Source organism: Pseudophryne corroboree, chromosome 6 (assembly GCF_028390025.1).
Source record: "Pseudophryne corroboree isolate aPseCor3 chromosome 6, aPseCor3.hap2, whole genome shotgun sequence".
NCBI lineage: Eukaryota > Metazoa > Chordata > Amphibia > Anura > Myobatrachidae > Pseudophryne > Pseudophryne corroboree.
Genome location: NC_086449.1, coordinates 362,273,664 through 362,295,845, shown reverse-complemented (window position 1 = coordinate 362,295,845; position 22,182 = coordinate 362,273,664). Strand labels below are relative to the sequence as shown.

At 47.8% G+C, this 22,182-nt stretch overlaps 1 protein-coding gene across 8 annotated transcripts in view; it reads right to left on the bottom strand.

Annotated features, from left to right (window-relative positions):
* Positions 1-22,182, bottom strand: part of SBF1 (SET binding factor 1) — a 421,239-nt gene that overhangs the window by 256,820 nt on the left and 142,237 nt on the right. For all 8 annotated transcript variants that reach the window (XM_063926659.1, XM_063926653.1, XM_063926655.1 and 5 more), the window contains one exon: positions 7,594-7,671. In XM_063926659.1, the coding sequence (XP_063782729.1) occupies positions 7,594-7,671 (78 nt within the window). The remainder of the gene's footprint in view (positions 1-7,593; positions 7,672-22,182) is intronic.

Sequence of the window (22,182 nt, the reverse complement as noted above, 5' to 3'; positions counted from 1 at the left end):
AGAATGTTTATGTGAAGAGACGTTTCCAGGCTCGTCCATACTCCCTGGAAGTTTCTTCCTTGTGTGACTGCTCCCCAGCCTCTCAGGCTGGCGTCCGTGGTCACCAGGATCCAATCCTACAGACACTTTTCCTGGTTTTAGGAGGTTCCTGACAAGCTCGGATAACTCCTTGGCTTTTTCCTCCGGGAGAAAAACCTTTTTCTGAACCGTGTCCAGAATCATCCCTAGGAACAGCAGACGAGTTGTCGGCATTAACTGGGATTTTGGAATATTCAGAATCCACCCGTGCTGTTTTAGCACTTCTTGAGACAGTGCTAATCCCATCTCTAGCTGTTCTCTGGACCTTGCCCTTATTAGGAGATCGTCCAAGTATGGGATAATTAATATGCCTTTTCTTCGAAGCAGAATCATCATCTCGGCCATTACCTTTGTAAAGACCCGAGGTGCCGTGGACAATCCGAACGGCAGCGTCTGAAACTGATAGTGACAGTTTTGTACAACGAACCTGAGGTACCCCTGGTGTGAGGGGTAAATTGGAACGTGGAGATACGCATCCTTGATGTCCAAGGATACCATAAAGTCCCCCTCTTCCAGGTTCGCTATCACTGCTCTGAGTGACTCCATCTTGAACTTGAACATCTTTATGTACAGGTTCAAGGACTTCAGATTTAGAATAGGCCTTACCGAGCCATCCGGCTTCGGTACCACAAAAAGAGTGGAATAATACCCCTTCCCTTGTTGTAGAAGAGGTACCTTGACTATCACCTGCTGAGAGTACAGCTTGTGAATGGCTTCCAAAACCGTCTCCCTTTCGGAGGGGGACGTTGGTAAAGCAGACTTCAGGAAACGGCGAGGTGGATCTGTCTCTAATTCCAACCTGTACCCCTGAGATATTATCTGCAGGATCCAGGGATCTACCTGCGAGTGAGCCCACTGCGCGCTGTAATTTTTGAGACGACCACCCACCGTCCCCGAGTCCGCTTGAGAAAGCCCCAGCGTCATGCTGAGGCTTTTGTAGAAGCCGGGGAAGGCTTCTGTTCCTGGGAAGGAGCTGCCTGTTGCTGTCTCTTCCCTCGACCTCTGCCTCGTGGCAGATATGAATAGCCCTTTGCTCTCTTATTTTTAAAGGAACGAAAGGGCTGTGGTTGAAAAGTCGGTGCCTTTTTCTGTTGGGGAGTGACTTGAGGTAGAAAGGTGGATTTCCCGGCTGTAGCCGTGGCCACCAAATCTGATAGACCGACTCCAAATAACTCCTCCCCTTTATACGGCAAAACTTCCATATGTCGTTTTGAATCCGCATCGCCTGTCCACTGTCGCGTCCATAAAGCTCTTCCGGCCGAAATGGACATAGCACTTACCCGTGATGCCAGTGTGCAGATATCCCTCTGTGCATCACGCATATAAAGAAATGCATCCTTTATTTGTTCTAACGACAGTAAAATATTGTCCCTGTCCAGGGTATCAATATTTTCAATCAGGGACTCTGACCAAACTACCCCAGCACTGCACATCCAGGCAGTCGCTATAGCTGGTCGTAGTATAACACCTGCATGTGTGTATATACTTTTTTGGATATTTTCCATCCTCCTATCTGATGGATCTTTAAGTGCGGCCGTCTCAGGAGAGGGTAACGCCACTTGTTTAGATAAGCGTGTTAGCGCCTTGTCCACCCTAGGAGGTGTTTTCCAGCGCTCCCTAACCTCTGGCGGGAAAGGGTATAATGCCAATAATTTCTTTGAAATTATCAGCTTTTTATCAGGGGCAACCCACGCTTTATTACACACGTCATTTAATTCTTCTGATTCAGGAAAAACTATAGGTAGTTTTTTCACACCCCACATAATACCCTGTTTAGTGGTACCTGTAGTATCAGCTAAATGTAACGCCTCCTTCATTGCCAAAATCATATAACGTGTGGCCCTACTGGAAAATACGGTTGATTTGTCACCGTCACCACTGGAGTCAGTGCCTGTGTCTGGGTCTGTGTCGACCGACTGAGGCAAAGGGCGTTTCACAGCCCCTGACGGTGTTTGAGTCGCCTGGACAGGCACTAATTGATTGTCCGGCCGTCTCATGTCGTCAAACGACTGCTTTAGCGTGTTGACACTATCCCGTAGTTCCATAAATAAAGGCATCCATTCTGGTGTCGACTCCCTAGGGGGTGACATCCTCATATTTGGCAATTGCTCCGCCTCCACACCAATATCGTCCTCATACATGTCGACACACACGTACCGACACACAGCAGACACACAGGGAATGCTCCTAACGAAGACAGGACCCACTAGCCCTTTGGGGAGACAGAGGGAGAGTTTGCCAGCACACACCAAAAGCGCTATATATAACAGGGATAGCCTTATAATAAGTGCTCCCTTATAGCTGCTTTATATATATCAAAATATCGCCATAAATTTGCCCCCCCTCTCTGTTTTACCCTGTTTCTGTAGTGCAGTGCAGGGGAGAGACCTGGGAGCCGTCCTGACCAGCGGAGCTGTGAGAGGAAATGGCGCCGTGTGCTGAGGAGATAGGCCCCGCCCCTTTTCCGGCGGGCTCGTCTCCCGCTATTTAGTGAATCCAGGCAGGGGTTAAATATCTCCATATAGCCTCTGGGGGCTATATGTGAGGTATTTTTAGCCTTTATATAGGTTACATTTGCCTCCCAGGGCGCCCCCCCCCAGCGCCCTGCACCCTCAGTGACTGCGTGTGAAGTGTGCTGAGAGGAAAATGGCGCACAGCTGCAGTGCTGTGCGCTACCTTTAGAAGACTGCAGGAGTCTTCAGCCGCCGATTCTGGACCTCTTCTGACTTCAGCATCTGCAAGGGGGCCGGCGGCGCGGCTCCGGTGACCATCCAGGCTGTACCTGTGATCGTCCCTCTGGAGCTGATGTCCAGTAGCCAAGAAGCCAATCCATCCTGCACGCAGGTGAGTTCACTTCTTCTCCCCTCAGTCCCTCGTTGCAGTGATCCTGTTGCCAGCAGGACTCACTGTAAAATAAAAAACCTAAGCTAAACTTTTTCTAAGCAGCTCTTTAGGAGAGCCACCTAGATTGCACCCTTCTCGGCCGGGCACAAAAATCTAACTGGAGTCTGGAGGAGGGTCATAGGGGGAGGAGCCAGTGCACACCACCTGATCTGGAAAAGCTTTACTTTTTGTGCCCTGTCTCCTGCGGAGCCGCTATTCCCCATGGTCCTTTCAGGAACCCCAGCATCCACTAGGACGATAGAGAAACTATTGGTAGTTTTTTCTCCCCAAACATAATACCCTTTTTTGAGGTACCTGGGTTTATATCAGAAAGGTGTAAAACCTCTTTCATTGCCCCAATCATGCCACGAATGGCCCTAGTGGACATTAAATTTGACTCATCGTCGTCGACACTGGTATCAGTATCCGTGTCGACATCTGTGTCTGCCATCTGAGGTAGTGGGCGTTTTAGAGCCCCTGATGGCCTTTGAATCGCCTGGGCAGGCACGAGCTGAGAAGCCGGCTGTCCCGCATTTGGCATGTCGTCAAATTTTTTATGTAAGGAGTCGACACTTGCACGTAATTCCTTCCATAAATCCATCCACTCAGGTGTCTGCCCCGCAGGGGGTGACATCACATTTATAGGCATCTGCTCCGCCTCCACATAAGTCTCCTCATCAAACATGTCGACACAGCCGTACCGACACACCGCACACACACACACAGGGAATGCTCTTAAAGGAGACAGGACCCCACAAAAGCCCTTTGGGGAGACAGAGAGAGAGTATGCCAGCACACACCAGAGCGCTATATAATGCAGGGACTAACTGAATTATGTCCCCTATAGCTGCTATAATATTTACTGCGCCTCAAATCTGTGCCCCCCCTCTCTTTTTTACCCTTTTCTGTAGTGTAGACTGCAGGGGAGAGTCAGGGAGCTTCCTTCCAGCGGAACGGTGAGGGAGAAATGGCGCCAGTGTGCTGAGGGAGATGGCTCCGCCCCTTTTTCGGCGGACTTTTCTCCCGCTTTTTTCTGTATTCTGGCAGGGGTAATTACCACATATATAGCCTCTGGGGCTATATATTGTGGTTATTTTGCCAGCCAAGGTGATATTATTGCTGCTCAGGGCGCCCCCCCAGCGCCCTGCACCCTCAGTGACCGGAGTGTGAAGTGTGTATGAGGAGCAATGGCGCACAGCTGCAGTGCTGTGCGCTACCTTGGTGAAGACTGAAGTCTTCTGCCGCCGATTTTCCGGACCATCTTCTTGCTTCTGGCTCTGTAAGGGGGACGGCGGCGCGGCTCCAGGAACGAACACCAAGGACGGGTCCTGCGGTCGATCCCTCTGGAGCTAATGGTGTCCAGTAGCCTAAGAAGCCCAAGCTAGCTGCAAGCAGGTAGGTTCGCTTCTTCTCCCCTTAGTCCCTCGTTGCAGTGAGCCTGTTGCCAGCAGGTCTCACTGTAAAATAAAAAACCTAATATATACTTTCTTTCTAGGAGCTCAGGAGAGCCCCTAGTGTGCATCCAGCTCGGCCGGGCACAGAAATCTAACTGAGGTCTGGAGGAGGGGCATAGAGGGAGGAGCCAGTGCACACCAGGTAGTACCAAATCTTTCTTTTAGTGTGCCCAGTCTCCTGCGGAGCCGTCTATTCCCCATGGTCCTTACGGAGTCCCCAGCATCCACTAGGACGTCAGAGAAAAAACAAAAAAGAAATGGCGGCTACCATTCAGGACCACACTAAACTGTCTGTCCCCTCTTAAAGGGAGGAGGCAGAACGTGCCAGTCCCTGGGCCCAGATAGCCTCTATTGAGGCCAAATTGTTGTGGGGGCCCCTGCTGGCTGTACACTTCCCCCCCGCCGTAGCTGTTACTGGCAAGCTGAACTCAGCTCCCACACTATGCGCTGCTACAAGCAGCGCACAAACCTAACAACAAATGAAAAAGAAAAGTTACAAAAATAAGGAAAAAAGAAATTGAACAAAATCAAAAACGTGCCCACTCCATAGGCTCCTAAAGAAAATTCGAATGACGAGGATGCAGAGGGGAGGAGCCTGGGTTTAAAGTTACAGTTTACATTAAGTGCCAGACTCCAACTCCAACCTGCAATCCCATAGTCCAGTGCTCCCCAGCCTTGCTGAAAGAGAAGTAAATTAATGGGTATAGTGGCTTTATGTGCTCCTTAAAACAGTGTACATACATGTCTGATATATTTACTGTGTGTGTATTTAGATCTTAAGTTTTCTCTAAAAAGGGAACATCAAACATTTTGTAACTAAGATTCATAATTGCTAAAAATGATTTACATATTGGGGGTAATACCAAGTTGATCGCAGCAGGAATTTTTTTAGCAGTTGGGCAAAACCATGTGCACTGCAGGGGAGGCAGATATAACATGTGCAGAGAGAGTTAGATTTGGGTGTGGTGAGTTAAATCTGCAATCTAAATTGCAGTGTAAAAGTAAAGCAGCCAGTATTTACCCTGCACAGAAACAAAATAACCCACCCAAATCTAACTCTCTCTGCAAATGTTATATCTGCCACACCTGCAGTGCACATGGTTTTGCCCAACTGCTAAAAAAATTCCTGCTGCGATCAACTTGGAATTACCCCCATTGTGCAGCCTTAAACAACAAAAGTAATTTTTTCCAATTACTTGAATTGTGGTTTTGCAGAAAAAGGTGATAACCTATACAACAGCAGAGAAAAATCCTGTAGCTGTTGAAGCATTAGAATAAGTAGATGGTGCTTGATGATATCTGATGTAGATTAATGCTTTTGAGACTCGCTGGTTAAGGACTGTGGTTTCTAACTCTGGCCTTATGCTTTGACAACTATTTGTTTAGTTCAATGGTTCCCAAACTCGGACCTCAAGGACCCCCAACAGTTCACGGTTTCCAGGTCTCCTCACACCATCACAAGTGAAAAAATTAGCTTCACCTGTGGATCTTTTAAAATGCGTCAGTGAGTAATGAATACACCTGTGCACCTGATAGGTGACCTGGAAAACATGAACTGTAGGAGGTCCTTGAGGACAGAATTTGGGAACCACTGGTTTAGTCTGTGAATTTCTACTAGCATAGATACGTCTTTCAAAGGTTGTACAAGGTATATTCCAACCTGTGCTTGAAGGAGACCTATGACTGGAGGAGAAGCACTGACACAGATTAACAAATTAGAACAGTGGTGGTTAATATTTCTGTCAGGTGTGACTTAGTGTCTGTGTACCATTGTTCTGGGAACCTGCCAAGAAAGGTTCACACAGAAAATATGGCATAACAGACTATTATGGGACACTCTCTGTCTATGTCTTATCAAAATAGAAATGATGTCTCCCGTTGTTTCTCTAAACAGACGCTTTGACAAAAAATGTGAAGATAAACGTGTAAATGAATATATATCTAATGAATATTCCTCATGTTTAAAGTTAAATTAGCTATTTGCTATATAAATTTGTATTGAATATGCTCTATCCAGACACCTGGATTACCATGTGTGTCCGCAGATGGTTAATCATCTCATTCACTATGATAATGGGCTAACCTGTGTATTCCACTGATTGGTCAGCCTATCCTTTAAATACACTTGGAATGGAGTAACCAACAGCACCTTCTGAGGAAACCAATGCTACGAAGAAACGCGTTAAGGGGTCTCCTTATACAGTCTACAGCCTTTATGCCACCGGTACAGCACATCATTGCGCACCTGCAAACCTGATCTGCCTACCTGTTCACCGCTTATTGGACTCCGCATTACAGCTGCCAAATTAGAAGCCGCGCCCTCCCTCCCCGCTAACAACTGACACGCCGCTCCCGTACAGCATACCCGATACCTTGCTTGGAACCGGAAGATTGCACGTCCAGCTGATGAGCACAATGAAGTAGCGGGGAGGTGGTAGCATAGCGTGGTCTCCCTACGGCTTTCAGCGCTATTGTCTTTTCAACATCTAGTGCAAGTTGCACATAAAGATTCTATGTTACCGGTTGGAAACTTTCTATATATGATCAAACACACTGTTGTTACTTAAGTACAAAAAGGAACTGTGTTGTATTGACTTTCATTATCTGCTATAACAATAGCCTTTTCAACAAATAACTCTTTACTGCGGATACGGAGACATTGTACATTAACCATTGTTTTTAATCAATTGTTTTTTAATGTTATTAAATGTGTACTATTAACCTACAATAGACTGTTGATGTGCCCCCTTATTTCACTAGTTGAATATTTTATGGGACACAAAAACCAAAAGCTGCGACCGCACTTGAGGCTGTGATCCAACAGGTTGCACACCTCTGAGATAGACTAACAAGGGGGGTAATTCCAAGTTGATCGCAGCAGGATTTTTGTTAGCAAATGGGCAAAACCATGTGCACTGCAGGGGAGGCAGATATAACATGTGCAGAGAGAGTTAGATTTGGGTGGGGTGAGTTCAATCTGCAATCTAATTTGCAGTGTAAAAATAAAGCAGCCAGTGTTTACCCTGCACAGAAACAAAATAACCCACCCAAATCTAACTCTCTCTGCACATGTTATATCTGCCTCCCCATGCAGTGCACATGGTTTTGCCCAACTGCTAACAAAATTCCTGCTGCTATCAACTTGGAATTACCCCCAATATGTGTGTAACTAACTTACCTGCATTCGCAGAGTGGAGGCAGTGATGGAGGATGGAGGGAATGCCAAATCAGCAATCTGTAAAGAAGGATCCAGGACCTGAGAAATTAGATTGAGTGGATGTCAGTAAATTACATAGCAATTTGCCCACACTGGTAAATAAGGTAATGCTTCAGTTTTAACCTTAAATGCACTGCTTAACTGACTTCAGTATATCAACAATAGACTTAACATGCTGCACTCCTTTGGCCAAACACTAATAACAAAGCAAATAGACAAGAGACTATACTGTGAAAGCAAAAGGCCTCATTTTCAAAAGAACATGACTAGTCATTCAGGCGTACTGCATAGACAGTGACAAAAGTTAAGTTACTAATTTAACCATCTATCTTAAACACAATTGTGCTATTTCTAAAGGTCCGTTTTCACAGGCCGATTTGGGGAGAGATGTGTGCTGAGCGAACCTCTCAGCACACATCTCTTTCCCCACTCAGCACAGTGCGATGTGTGCTGAGCGTGCGGGGGGGGGGGGGCTCATTTCACCCAGCGGGTGAAATGATCGACCTGCTAGATTGAGCCTGCATGCAGGCCAATCTAGCACCAGCGATAGCTATGCATGGGGCTGCGCATCGCTATTGCTGTGGGGGGTACACGCGGAGAGATCACTGCTTAAAATCTAAGCAATCTAGTCAGATTGCTTAGATTTTAAACAGCGATCGCTCCGTGAGTACCCCTCTTTCTCATACGTCCTAGAGAATGCAGGGAACTCCGTAAGGACCATGGGGTATAGACAGGATCCGCAGGAGGAGACATGGGCACACTAAGACTTTGAATGGGTGTGAACTGGCTCCTCCCTCCATGCCCCTCCCCCAGACCCCAGTTAGATTCTGTGCCCAGGATAGACTGGACACACACTAGGGGAGCTCTACTGAGTTTCTCTAAAAGACTTTATGTTAGGTTTTTTATTTTCAGAGAGACCTGCTGGCAACGGGCTCTCTGCTTCGTGGGACTGAGGGGAGAGAAGTCAGACCTACTTCTGTGAGTTAAAGGCTCTGCTTCTCGGCTACTGGACACCATTAGCTCCAGAGGGTTCGATCACTTGGTGCGCCTAGCTGCTTGTTCCCGAAGCCGCGCCGTCACCCCCCTCACAGAAGCCAGAAGAAAGAAGCCGGGTGAGTATGAGAAGAATAGAAGACTTTAGTGACGGCAGAAGACTTCCAAGTCTCAGAGATACCGCGCAGCGGTCGCGCTGTGCGCCATTGCTCCCACACACCAACGGCTCTACATGGGTGCAGGGGGGGCGCCCTGGGCAGCAATATATACCTCAAGTGAGTCTGGCAAAACAGGTATACAGTGCATAGGCACTGTATACGGACCCCTGCCAGCATAAAAAGTTATATTAATAGCGGGGCTGAAGCGTGCCGAGAAGGGGCGGAGCTTAGCCCTCACAACAGGATTCAGCGACATTTTCTCCATGTCCCCGCCAAAGCATGTGTATAGTGCAAACGAGGGGGGGCACAGTGTTTTAGTGCTATATAGAGGGATATATAGCACTATTTTAGATAATGGGCATGAAATCATTGTGTTGTGCATATATGTCTGTGTATTGCCTGTCAGATATACCCACTATAGCTTTTTAGTCCACATGTGTCGACATGCGGGAGTGCTCTGTCACAAACAGCTATGGGGATCCCTGTCGGCATCACCGACGCCTGTTGGTACTTGATTCAGTAGATGCAGTGTCAGCAGGTCGGTAGTTGTATGCTTTTCGAGAGTAAACACTGTATGGGAGACAGAGTAGTATGTGGGTGACCCTGTCGGCACCAACTGTTATTACTGGGTGTAAATTAACTTGCTGTAACTGCCTTATACCTGTATATATATTTATATGTATATGTATGGTACGGTTCCATGGGCCTGTAGCTCGTGCACAGACATGGTAGTATTTGTGGGGGAGTGTTTTTAAAATTCTATATGTATACTTCCCTCGGACCCCTCGGGGTCGCAAGAATGTTATTTTGCCTCGTCACTACTCCCTGCTGTCGACGAATACTAGGTTTTCTGTCGACCATAAGGTTTCCTGTTAGATCCACAACTGGGGCATTCAATACATGGTCATACATATTCAGAACACATTAATGTCACTAGGGACCCAACGGTTCCGGACAATTCTATTATATGTATGGTATATATATATATATATATATATATATATTATATGTGTATATCGCGGATAGAATACTGTGAAAGTCCACTCCTGGTTGATACGGGGCACTGTCACAAAGGATCGTACACAGGAAGCTAAGTGTTATTTTATTTATATGATATGCTTTGGAGTTATTTGCATTACATGGACATGGGGGAGAGTTTGTATTCGGAAAGCCATCCGATGGAATTACCCTAAAGAGAGTAGGGGATGTTTTTTATGTTGATTCTTCTCTATAACATTGCGGCAGGCTGCCGTGCGATTACAGGAGGTGTGGCCGGGGGAATGCTGAGGCTAACTCAGAGAGATACTGGAGTTTTTCCCTGGGACGGTGTACCGCTGTTTGGGGAGGCCTCAGTGCAGTCATTCTCGGCAGATACCATTGGTAAGTCTAACTTCGTGAGTTAGATTCCCTCACAACGGTTGGTGACGCATTCTGTTGTGGGATGCAGTCATTTTTACCGGTTCGATACCGTACTTTTTTCCCTTTCGGTGCTGATTGTGGAAGGTGAAAAGGTAAGAGTTCTGCAGCCTTGTTAGGTTCGCAGAAGCGGATGTCGTTTTCTGTTTCTACCACATCCACCGCATGTGGCTGGTTCTATCTGGCTGGAGCCCACTCCGGTGGGAACTTGTCTACTACTCGTCCCAGTGCGAGCTGTATCTGCAGTTTGGTTATAGTTACGCTCATGTTGCGTTGAGTTCAGTCAGTTTGTGACTGTTGTTGGTCATACCGTTGCATGCGTTGTTGTTGAATGCCATGCTGGTTATGGTTACACTCTGGTGGTGTTTCTTTTCTGTCAGGCTGTTGCTGATGTTGTGCATGACATGGCATGCGGTGTCTTATTATTGGTTGTTTTGACACACTGGTTGTGTTACATATTCTCTCAGCATGTGGCTGTGTATTGTTCATGCAGTTGGCTGGTATTCTATTGAATGTCACGTTTTGCGGTGTGTTCGTGGTGCGAGCTGGTATGACACTCACCGTGTTTAAACAATAAATTCTTTCCTCGAAATGTCCGTCTCCCTGGGCACAGTTTTCTAGCTGGGGTCTGGGAGAGGGGCATGGAGGGAGGAGCCAGTTCACACCCATTCAAAGTCTTATAGTGTGCCCATGTCTCCTGCGGATCCCGTCTATACCCCATGGTCCTTACGGAGTCCCCAGCATCCTCTACGGACTAAGAGAAAAGGATTTACCGGTAGGTATTAAAATCCTATTTTATAGACTAGATCAGGCAACTAGTGGATCACCCACTGTTGTAGAACCACAAGTCTAATTTGCATCTGACAACTACAAACAGCTGAGGGACCCATATTGTGGGATGAACAGTATGCTATCTATTTGTTAACATCCAAGGATATGCATCACATGACATGGCTTGGTAGACTACGTTCTAATAATTAGTTCCACCCTCACTGTGTAAGAGGCTCTCTTGGACTATGTGTGCTCTGACTACTATCCACTTTTACCTAGAAATAGATGTAATATATATATATATATATATATATATATAATACAATATATATTAAATATTTTATATATACACTACAGTATCAAATTATAATAAACGTATTACAATAATAACATCAGATAATTGTAATTATATTATAATCATTATAATATATCTTATATTATTCTATGAAATAATTATTATTATCATCATTATTGTATATATGTAAAAATTAGATTTTACTCACCGGTAAATCTATTTCTCGTAGTCCGTAGTGGATACTGGGAACTCCGTAAGGACCATGGGGAATAGCGGGCTCCGAAGGAGGCTGGGCACTCTAGAAAGATTTATGACTACCTGGTGTGCACTGGCTCCTCCCACTATGACCCTCCTTCAAGCCTCAGTTAGGACACTGTGCCCGGACGAGCTGACACAATAAGGAAGGATTTTGAATCCCGGGTAAGACTCATACCAGCCACACCAATCACACCATACAACTCGTGATACTATATCCAGTTTGACAGTATGAAAACAACTGAGCCTCACAACAGATGGCTCAACAATAACCCTTTAGTTAGCAATAACTATTTACAAGTATTGCAGACAATCCGCACTTGGGATGGGCGCCCAGCATCCACTACGGACTACGAGAAATAGATTTACCGGTGAGTAAAATCTTATTTTCTCTGACGTCCTAGTGGATGCTGGGAACTCCGTAAGGACCATGGGGATTATACCAAAGCTCCCAAACGGGCGGGAGAGTGCGGATGACTCTGCAGCACCGAATGAGAGAACTCAAGGTCCTCCTCAGCCAGGGTATCAAATTTGTAGAATTTTGCAAACGTGTTTGCCCCTGACCAAGTAACAGCTCGGCAAAGTTGTAAAGCCGAGACCCCTCGGGCAGCCGCCCAAGATGAGCCCACCTTCCCTGTGGAATGGGCTTTCACTGATTTAGGATGCGGCAGTCCAGCCGCAGAATGCGCCTGCTGAATCGTGTCACAGATCCAGCGAGCGATAGTCTGCTTAGAAGCAGGAGCACCCAGCCTGTTGGGTGCATACAGGATAAAAAGCGAGTCAATTTTCCTGACTCTAGCCGTCCTGGAAACATAATTTTTCAAGGCCCCGACTACGTCCAGTAACTTGGAATCCTCCAAGTCCCTAGCAGCCGCAGGCACCACAATAGGTTGGTTCAAGTGAAAAACTGATACCACCTTAAGGAGAAACTGGGGACGAGTCCTCAATTCTGCCCTATCCATATAGAAAATCAGATAAGGACTTTTATATGACAAAGCCGCCAATTCTGATACACGCCTGGCCGAAACCAAGGCCAATAACATGACCACTTTCAACGTGAGATATTTTAGATCCACGGTTTTTAGTGGTTCAAACCAATGTGATTTTAAGAAACTCAACACCACGTTGAGATCCCAAGGTGCCACTGGAGGCACAACTGGGGGCTGAATATGCAGCACTCCTTTTACAATGTCTGAACTTCAGGTACTGAAGCTAATTTTTTCTGGAAGAAAATCGACAGAGCCGAGATCTGTATCTTAATGGAGCCTAATTTTAGGCCCATAGACACTCCTGCTTGTAGGAAATGCAGAAATCGACCTAGTTGAAATTCCTCTGTTGGGGCCTTTTTTGGCCTCACACCAAGCAACATATTTCCGCCATATGCGGTGATAATGTTTTGCAGTAACATCTTTCCTGGCTTGAATCAGCGTAGGAATGACTTCCTCCGGAATGCCCTTTTCCTTTAGGATCCGGCGTTCAACCGCCATGCCATCAAAACGTAGCCGCGGTAAGTCTTGGAACAGACAGGGCCCCTGCTGCAGCAGGTCCTGTCTGAGCGGCAGAGGCCATGGGTCCTCTGATATATAGTTTCTTGAAGTTCTGGGTACCAGGCTCTTCTTGGCCAATCCGGAACCACGAGTATCGTTCTTACTCCTCGCCTTCTTATTATTCTCAGTACCTTTGGTATGAGAGGCAGAGGGGGGAACACATAAACTGACTGGTACACCCACGGTGTTACCAGAGCATCCACAGCTATCGCCTGAAGGTCCCTTGACCTGGCGCAATATCTTTTATAGCTTTTTGTTGAGGCGGGACGCCTTCATGTCCACCTGTGGCCTTTCCCAATGGTGTACAATCCTTTGGAAGACTTCTGGATGAAGTCCCCACACTCTCGGGTGGAAGTCGTGTCTGCTGAGAAGATCTGCTTCCCAGTTGTCCACTCCGGGAATGAACACTGCTGACAGTGCTAACACATGATTTTCCGCCCATCGGAGAATCCTTGTGGCTTCTGCCATCTCCATCCTGCTTCTTGTGCCGCCCTGTTGGTTTACATGGGCGACTGCCGTGATGTTGCCTGATTGGAACAGGACCGGCTGGTTTTGAAGCAGAGGCCTTGCCTGACTCAGGGCATTGTAAATGGCCCTCTGTTCCAGAATATTTATGTAGGGAAGTCACCTGACTTGACCAAAGTCCCTGGAAGGTTCTTCCCTGTGTGATTGCCCCCCAGCCTCAAAGGCTGGCATCCATGGTCACTAGGACCTAGTCCTGTATGTCGAACCTGCGGCCCTCTTGAAGATGGGCACTCTACAGCCACTACAGTAGAGATACCCTGGTCCTTGGAGACAGGGTTATCAGCCTAATGCATCTGAAGATGCGACCCGGACCACTTGTCTAACAGGTCCCCCTGAAAAGTTCTTGCATGGAACCTGCCGAATGGGATTGCTTCGTAGGAAGCTATCATTTTTCCCAGGACTCGCGTGCAATGATGCACCGATAACTGTTTTGGCTTCAGGAGGTCTCTGACTAGAGATGACAGCTCCTTGGCTTTCTCCTCCTGGAGAAACACTTATTTCTGGTCTGTGTCCAGAACCATCCCCAGGAACAGTAGACGTGTCGTAGGAACCAGCTGTGACTCTGGACTGTTTAGAATCCAAACGTGCTGTTGTAGCACTTTCCAAAAATAAGAATTTACTTACCGATAATTCTATTTCTCATAGTCCGTAGTGGATGCTGGGGACTCCGTAAGGACCATGGGGAATAGCGGCTCCGCAGGAGACTGGGCACATCTAAAGAAAGCTTTAGGACTACCTGGTGTGCACTGGCTCCTCCCCCTATGACCCTCCTCCAAGCCTCAGTTAGGATACTGTGCCCGGACGAGCGTACACAATAAGGAAGGATTTTGAATCCCGGGTAAGACTCATACCAGCCACACCAATCACCCCTTATAACCTGTGATCTGAACCCAGTTAACAGCATGATAACAGAGGAGCCTCTGAAAGATGGCTCACAACAATAATAACCCGATTTTTGTAACAATAACTATGTACAAGTATTGCAGACAATCCGCACTTGGGATGGGCGCCCAGCATCCACTACGGACTATGAGAAATAGAATTATCAGTAAGTAAATTCTTATTTTCTCTAACGTCCTAAGTGGATGCTGGGGACTCCGTAAGGACCATGGGGATTATACCAAAGCTCCCAAACGGGCGGGAGAGTGCGGATGACTCTGCAGCACCAAATGAGAGAACTCCAGGTCCTCCTCAGCCAGGATATCAATTTTGTAGAATTTTACAAACGTATTTGCTCCTGACCAAGTAGCTGCTCGGCAAAGTTGAAAAGCCGAGACCCCTCGGGCAGCCGCCCAAGATGAGCCCACCTTCCTTGTGGAGTGGGCATTTACAGATTTTTGGCTGTGGCAGGCCTGCCACAGAATGTGCAAGCTGAATTGTACTACAAATCCAACGAGCAATAGTCTGCTTAGAAGCAGGAGCACCCAGCTTGTTGGGTGCATACAGGATAAACAGCGAGTCAGATTTCCTGACTCCAGCCGTCCTGGAAACATATATTTTCAGGGCACTGACAACGTCTAGCAACTTGGAGGCCTCCAAGTCCCTAGTAGCCGCAGGCACCACAAATAGGTTGGTTCAGGTGAAACGCTGAAACCACCTTGGGGAGAAACTGAGGACGAGTCCTCAATTCCTCCCTGTCCGAATGGAAAATCAGATAAGGGCTTTTTCAGGATAAAGCCGCCAATTCTGACACGCGCCTGGCCCAGGCCAGGGCCAACAGCATGACCACTTTTCATGTGAGATATTTTAACTCCACAGATTTAAGTGGTTCAAACCAATGTGACTTTTGGAACCCAAAACTACATTGAGATCCCAAAGTGCCACTGGAGGCACAAAAGGAGGCTGTATATGCAGTACCCCTTTTACAAACGTCTGAACTTCAGGGACTGAAGCTAGTTCTTTTTGGAAGAAAATTGACAGGGCCGAAATTTGAACCTTAATGGACCCCAATTTCAGGCCCATAGACACTCCTGTTTGCAGGAAATGTAGGAATCGACCCAGTTGAATTTCCTCCGTCGGGCCTTACTGGCCTCGCACCACGCAACATATTTTCGCCAATTGCGGTGATAATGTTTTTGCGGTTACATCCTTCCTGGCTTTGATCAGGATAGGGATGACTTCATCCGGAATGCCTTTTTTCCTTCAGGATCCGGCGTTCAACCGCCATGCCGTCAAACGCAGCCGCAGTAAGTCTTGGAACAGACAGGGTCCTTGCTGGAGCAGGTCCCTTCTTAGAGGTAGAGGCCACGGATCCTCCGTGAGCATCTCTTGAAGTTCCGGTTACCAAGTCCTTCTTGGCCAATCCGGAACCACGAATATAGTGCTTACTCCTCTCCATCTTATCAATCTCAGTACCTTGGGTATGAGAGGCAGAGGAGGGAACACATACACTGACTGGTACACCCACGGTGTTACCAGAGCGTCTACAGCTTATTGCCTGAGGGTCCCTGGACCTGGCGCAATACCTGTCGAGTTTTTAATCATGTGGAAGACTTCTGGGTGAAGTCCCCACTCTCCCGGGTGGAGGTCGTGCTGAGGAAGTCTGCTTTCCAGTTGTCCACTCCCGGAATGAATACTGCTGACAGTGCTATCACATGATTTTCCGCCCAGCGAAAAATCCTTGCAGCTTCTGTCATTGCCCTCCTGCTTCTTGTGCCACCCTGTCTGTTTACGTGGGTGACTGCCGTGATGTTGTCCGACTGGATCAACACCGGCTGACCTTGAAGCAGAGGTCTTGCTAAGCTTAGAGCATTGTAAATGTCCCTTAGCTTCAGGATATTTATGTGAAGTGATGTCTCCAGGCTTGACCATAAGCCCTGGATATTCCTTCCCTGTGTGACTGCTCCCCAGCCTCGCAGGCTGGCATCCGTGGTCACCAGGACCCAGTCCTGAATGCCTAATCTGCGGCCCTCTAGAAGATGAGCACTCTGCAACCACCACAGGAGGGACACCCTTGTCCTTGGTGACAGGGTTATCCGCTGATGCATCTGAAGATGCGACCCGGACCATTTGTCCAGCAGGTCCCACTGGAAAGTTCTTGCGTGGAATCTGCCGAATGGGATTGCTTCGTAGGAAGCCACCATTTTACCCAGAACCCTTGTGCATTGACTAGCTCGGATAACTCCCTGGCTTTCTCCTCCGGGAGAAACACCTTTTTCTGGACTGTGTCCAGGATCATCCCTAGGAACAGAAGACACGTCGTCGGAACCAGGTGCGATTTTGGAATATTGAGAATCCAATCGTGCTGCCGTAACACTACTTGAGGTAGTGCTACACCGACCTCCAACTGTTCCCTGGATCTTACCCTTATCAGGGAATTGTCCAAGTAAGGGATAACTAAAATTCACTTCCTTCGAAGGAATATCATCATTTCGGCCATTACCTTGGTAAAGACCCGGGGTGCCGTGGACCATCCATACGGCAGCGTCTGAACCGATAGTGACAGTTCTGTACCATAAACCTGAGGTACCCTTGGTGAGAAGGGTAAATTTTGACATGAAGGTAAGCATCCTTGATGTCCCGAGACATCATGTAGTCCCCTTCTTCCAGGTTCGCAATCACTGCTCTGAGTGACTCAATCTTGAATTTGAACCTCTGTATGTAAGTGTTCAAAGATTTTAGATTTAGAATCGGTCTCACCGAGCCGTCCGGCTTCGGTACCACAACAGTGTGGAATAATACCCCGTTCCCTGTTGCAGGAGGGGTATCTTGATCATCACCTGCTGGGAATACAGCTTGTGAATGGCTTCCAAAACTGTCTCCCTGTCAGAAGGAGACATCGGTAAAGCCGACTTTAGGAAACGGCGAGGGGGAGACGTCTCGAATTCTAATTTGTACCCCTGAGATATCACCTGAAGGATCCAGGGGTCTACTTGCGAGTGAGCCCACTGCGCGCTGAAATTCATTGAGACGGGCCCCCCACCGTGCCTGATTCTGCTTGTAAAGCCCCAGCGTATACTGAGGGCTTGGCAGAGGCGGGAGAGGGTTTCTGTTCCTGGGAACAGGCTGATTTCTGCAGCCTTTTTCCTCTCCCTCTGTCACGGGGCAGAAATGAGGAACCTTTTGCCCGCTTGTCCATGAAAAGACTGCGCCTGATAATACGGCGTCTTCTCATGTTGAGAGGCGACCTGGGGTACAAACGTGGAATTCCCAGCTGTTGCCGTGGCCACCAGGTCTGAAAGACCGACCCCAAATAACTCCTCCCCTTAATAAAGGAATACTTCCAAATGCCGTTTGGAATACGCATCACCTGACCACTGACGTGTCCATAACCCTCTACTGGTAGAAATGGACAACGCGCTTAGACTTGATGCCAGTCGGCAAATATTCCGCTGTGCATCACGCATATATAGAAATGCATCTTTTAAATATATACTGTCCCTATCTAGGGTATCAATATTTTCAGTCAGGGAATCCGACCACGCCAACCCAGCACTGCACATCCAGGCTGAGGCGATTGCTGGTCGCAGTATAACACCAGTATCTGTGTAAATACCTTTTAGGATACCCTCCTGCTTTCTATCAGCAGGATCCTTAAGGGCGGCCATCTCAGGCGAAGGTAGAGCCCTTACAAGCGTGTGAGCGCTTTATCCACCCTAGGGGGTGTTTCCCAACGCACCCTAACCTCTGGCGGGAAAGGATATAATGCCAATAACATTTTAGAAATTATCAGTTGTTATCGGGGGAAACCCACGCTTCATCACACACCTCATTTAATTTCTCAGATTCAGGAAAACTACAGGTAGTTTTTCCTCACCGAACATAATACCCCTTTTTTGGTGGTACTCGTATTATCAGAAATGTGTAAAACATTTTTCATTGCCTCAATCATGTAACGTGTGGCCCTACTGGAAGTCACATTCGTCTCTTCACCGTCGACACTGGAGTCAGTATCCGTGTCGGCGTCTATATCTGCCATCTGAGGTAACGGGCGCTTTAGAGCCCCTGACGGCCTATGAGACGTCTGGACAGGCACAAGCTGAGTAGCCGGCTGTCTCATGTCAACCACTGTCTTTTATACAGAGCTGACACTGTCACGTAATTCCTTCCAACAGTTCATCCACTCAGGTGTCGACCCCCTAGGGGGTGACATCACTATTACAGGCAATCTGCTCCGTCTCCACATCATTTTTCTCCTCATACATGTCGACACAAAAGTACCGACATACAGCACACACACAGGGAATGCTCTGATAGAGGACAGGACCCCACTAGCCCTTTGGGGAGACAGAGGGAGAGTTTGCCAGCACACACCAGAGCGCTATATATATACAGGGATAACCTTATATAAGTGTTTTTCCCCTTATAGCTGCTGTATAGTTAATACTGCGCCTAATTAGTGCCCCCCTCTCTTTTTTAACCCTTTCTGTAGTGTAGTGACTGCAGGGGAGAGCCAGGGGAGCTTCCCTCCAACGGAGCTGTGAGGGAAAATGGCGCCAGTGTGCTGAGGAGATAGGCTCCGCCCCTTTTTCGCGGACTTTTCTCCTGCTTTTTTATGGATTCTGGCAGGGGTTAAAATTCATCCATATAGCCCTGGGGGCTATATGTGATGTATTTTCGCCAGCCAAGGTGTTTTTATTGCGTCTCAGGGCGCCCCCCCCAGCGCCCTGCACCCTCAGTGACCGAAGTGTGAAGTGTGCTGAGAGCAATGGCGCACAGCTGCAGTGCTGTGCGCTACCTTGTTGAAGACAGGACGTCTTCTGCCGCCGATTTTCCGGACCTCTTCTGCCTTCTGGCTCTGTAAGGGGGCCGGCGGCGCGGCTCTGGGACCCATCCAAGCTGGGCCTGTGATCGTCCCTCTGGAGCTAATGTCCAGTAGCCTAAGAAGCCCAATCCACTCTGCACGCAGGTGAGTTCGCTTCTTCTCCCCTTAGTCCCTCGATGCAGTGAGCCTGTTGCCAGCAGGTCTCACTGAAAATAAAAAACCTAAACTAAAACTTTCACTAAGAAGCTCAGGAGAGCCCCTAGTGTGCACCCTTCTCGTTCGGGCACAGAGATCTAACTGAGGCTTGGAGGAGGGTCATAGGGGGAGGAGCCAGTGCACACCAGATAGTCCTAAAGCTTTCTTTAGATGTGCCCAGTCTCCTGCGGAGCCGCTATTCCCCATGGTCCTTACGGAGTCCCCAGCATCCACTTAGGACGTTAGAGAAATAGTGCTACCCCGACTAGCAACTGCTCCTTGGACCTCGCCCTTATAAGGAGATTGTCCAAGTACGGGATAATTAAAAACTCCCCTTTTCGAAGGAGTATCATCATTCCGGCCATTACCATGGTAACACCCTCGGTGCCATGTACAGTCCAAACGGCAGAGTCTGGACTTGGTAATGGTAATCCTGTACCACAATCTGAGGTACTCCTGGCGAGGATAGTAAATAGGGACATGCAGGTAAGCATCCTTGATGTCCCGGGATACCATGTAATCCCCCTCGTCCAGGCATGCAATAACCGCCCTGAGCGATTCCATCTTGAACTTGAATTTTTTTATGTATGTGTTCAAGGATTTTAAATATAAAAAAGGGTCACACCGAACCATGCGGTTTCGGTACCCCAAACCGTGTGGAATAGTAACCCCGTCCTTGTTGGAGTAGGGGCACCTTAAGTATTACCTGCTGGGAATACAGCTTATTAATTTCCTCTAGCACAGCCTCCCTGCCTGAGGGAGTTGTCGGCAAGGCATATTTGAGGAAACGGCGGGGGGAAGACATATCGAATTCCAGCTTGTACCCCTGAAATACTACTTGAATGAAACAGGGATCCACCTGTGAGCGAGCCCACTGATCGCTGAAATTTTTGAGACGGCCCCCCACCGTACCTGGCTACACCTGTGGAGCCCCCGCGTCATGCTGTGGACTCAGAGGAAGCGAGAGAAGAATTATGATTCTGGGAACAGGCTGACTGGTGCAGCTTTTTCCCTCTTCCCTTGTCTCTGTACAGAAAGGAAGCGCCTTTGACCCGCTTGCTTTTCTGAAGCCGAAAGGACTGTACCTGATAATACAGTGCTTTCTTAGTCTGTGAGGAAAAATTGAGGTAAAAATATTTCTTCCCAGCTGTTGCTGCGGATACGAGGTCCCAGAGACCATCCCCAAATAATTCCTCACCCTTATAAGGCAGAATCTCTATGCGCCTTTTAAGGTCAGCATCACCTGTCCAGTGACAGGTCTCTAATACCCTCCTGACAGAATGGACATTACATTCATTTTGGATGCCAGCCGGCAAAATATCCCTCTGTGCATCCCTCATATATAAGACGACGTCTTTAATATGTTCTCATGTTAGCAAACTAGTATGTTTGACAGGGTCACCGACCACGCTGCAGCAGCACGCTCTGCAGGTTTCAGTCTAGTACCTGAGTGTGTAAATACAGACTTCAGGATAGCCTCCTGCTTTTTATCAACAGGTACCTTCAAAGTGGCCGTTCCTAAAACGGCAGTGCCAAACCTATTTTGACAACCGTGTGAGCGCCTTATCCACCCTAGGGGCTATCTCCCAGCGTAACTTATCCTATGGCGGGAAAAGGTACGCCATCAGTAACTTTTTAGAAATTACCAGTTTCTTATCAGGGGGAACCCACGCTTTTCACACACTTCATTCATTCATCTGATGGGGGAACAAAACACTGCCTGCTTTTTCTCCCCAAACATAAAAACCCATTTTTAGAGGTTAATGTCAGAAATGTGTAACACATTTTTTATTGCCGGGATCAAGTCACGGATGTTCCTAGTGGATTGTGTATATGTCCCAACCTTGTCGACACTGGAGTCAGACTCCGTGTCGACATCTGTGTCTGCCATCTGAATGAGCGGGCGTTTTTGAGCCCCTGATGGCCTTTGAGACGCCTGGGCAGGCACGGGCTGAGAAGCCAGCTGTCCCACAGCTGTTACGTCATCCACCCTTTTATGTAAGGAGTTGACACTGTCGGTTAATACCTTTTACCTAACCATCCACTCTGGTGTCGGCCCCACAGGGGGCGACATCACATTTATCGGCATCTGCTCCGTCACTATATAAGCCTCCTCCTCAAACATGTCGACACAGCTGTACCGACACACCACACACACACAGGGAATGCTCTGACTGAGGACAGGACCCACAAAGCCCTTTGGGGAGACAGAGAGAGAGTATGCCAGCACACACCAGAACGCTATATAATGTGGGGATTAACACTATAACTGAGTGAATTTTCCCCCATAGCTGCTTGTATATACAATATTGCGCCTAAATTTAGTGCCCCCCCTCTCTTTTTAACCCTTTGAGCCTGAAAACTACAGGGGAGAGCCTGGGGAGCTTTCTTCCAGTTGCACTGTGAAGAGAAAATGGCGCCAGTGTGTCTGAGGGAGATAGCTCCGCCCCTTTTCCGCGGCCTATTCTCCCGCTTTTTTATGGATTCTGGCAGGGGTATTTACCACATATATAGCCTCTGGGGCTATATATTGTGGTATTTTTGCCAGCCAAGGTGTTTTTATTTGCTGCTCAGGGCGCCCCCCCCAAGCGCCCTGCACCCTCAGTGACCGGAGTGTGAAGTGTGCATGAGGAGCAATGGCGCACAGCTGCAGTGCTGTGCGCTACCTTGGTGAAGACTGATGTCTTCTGC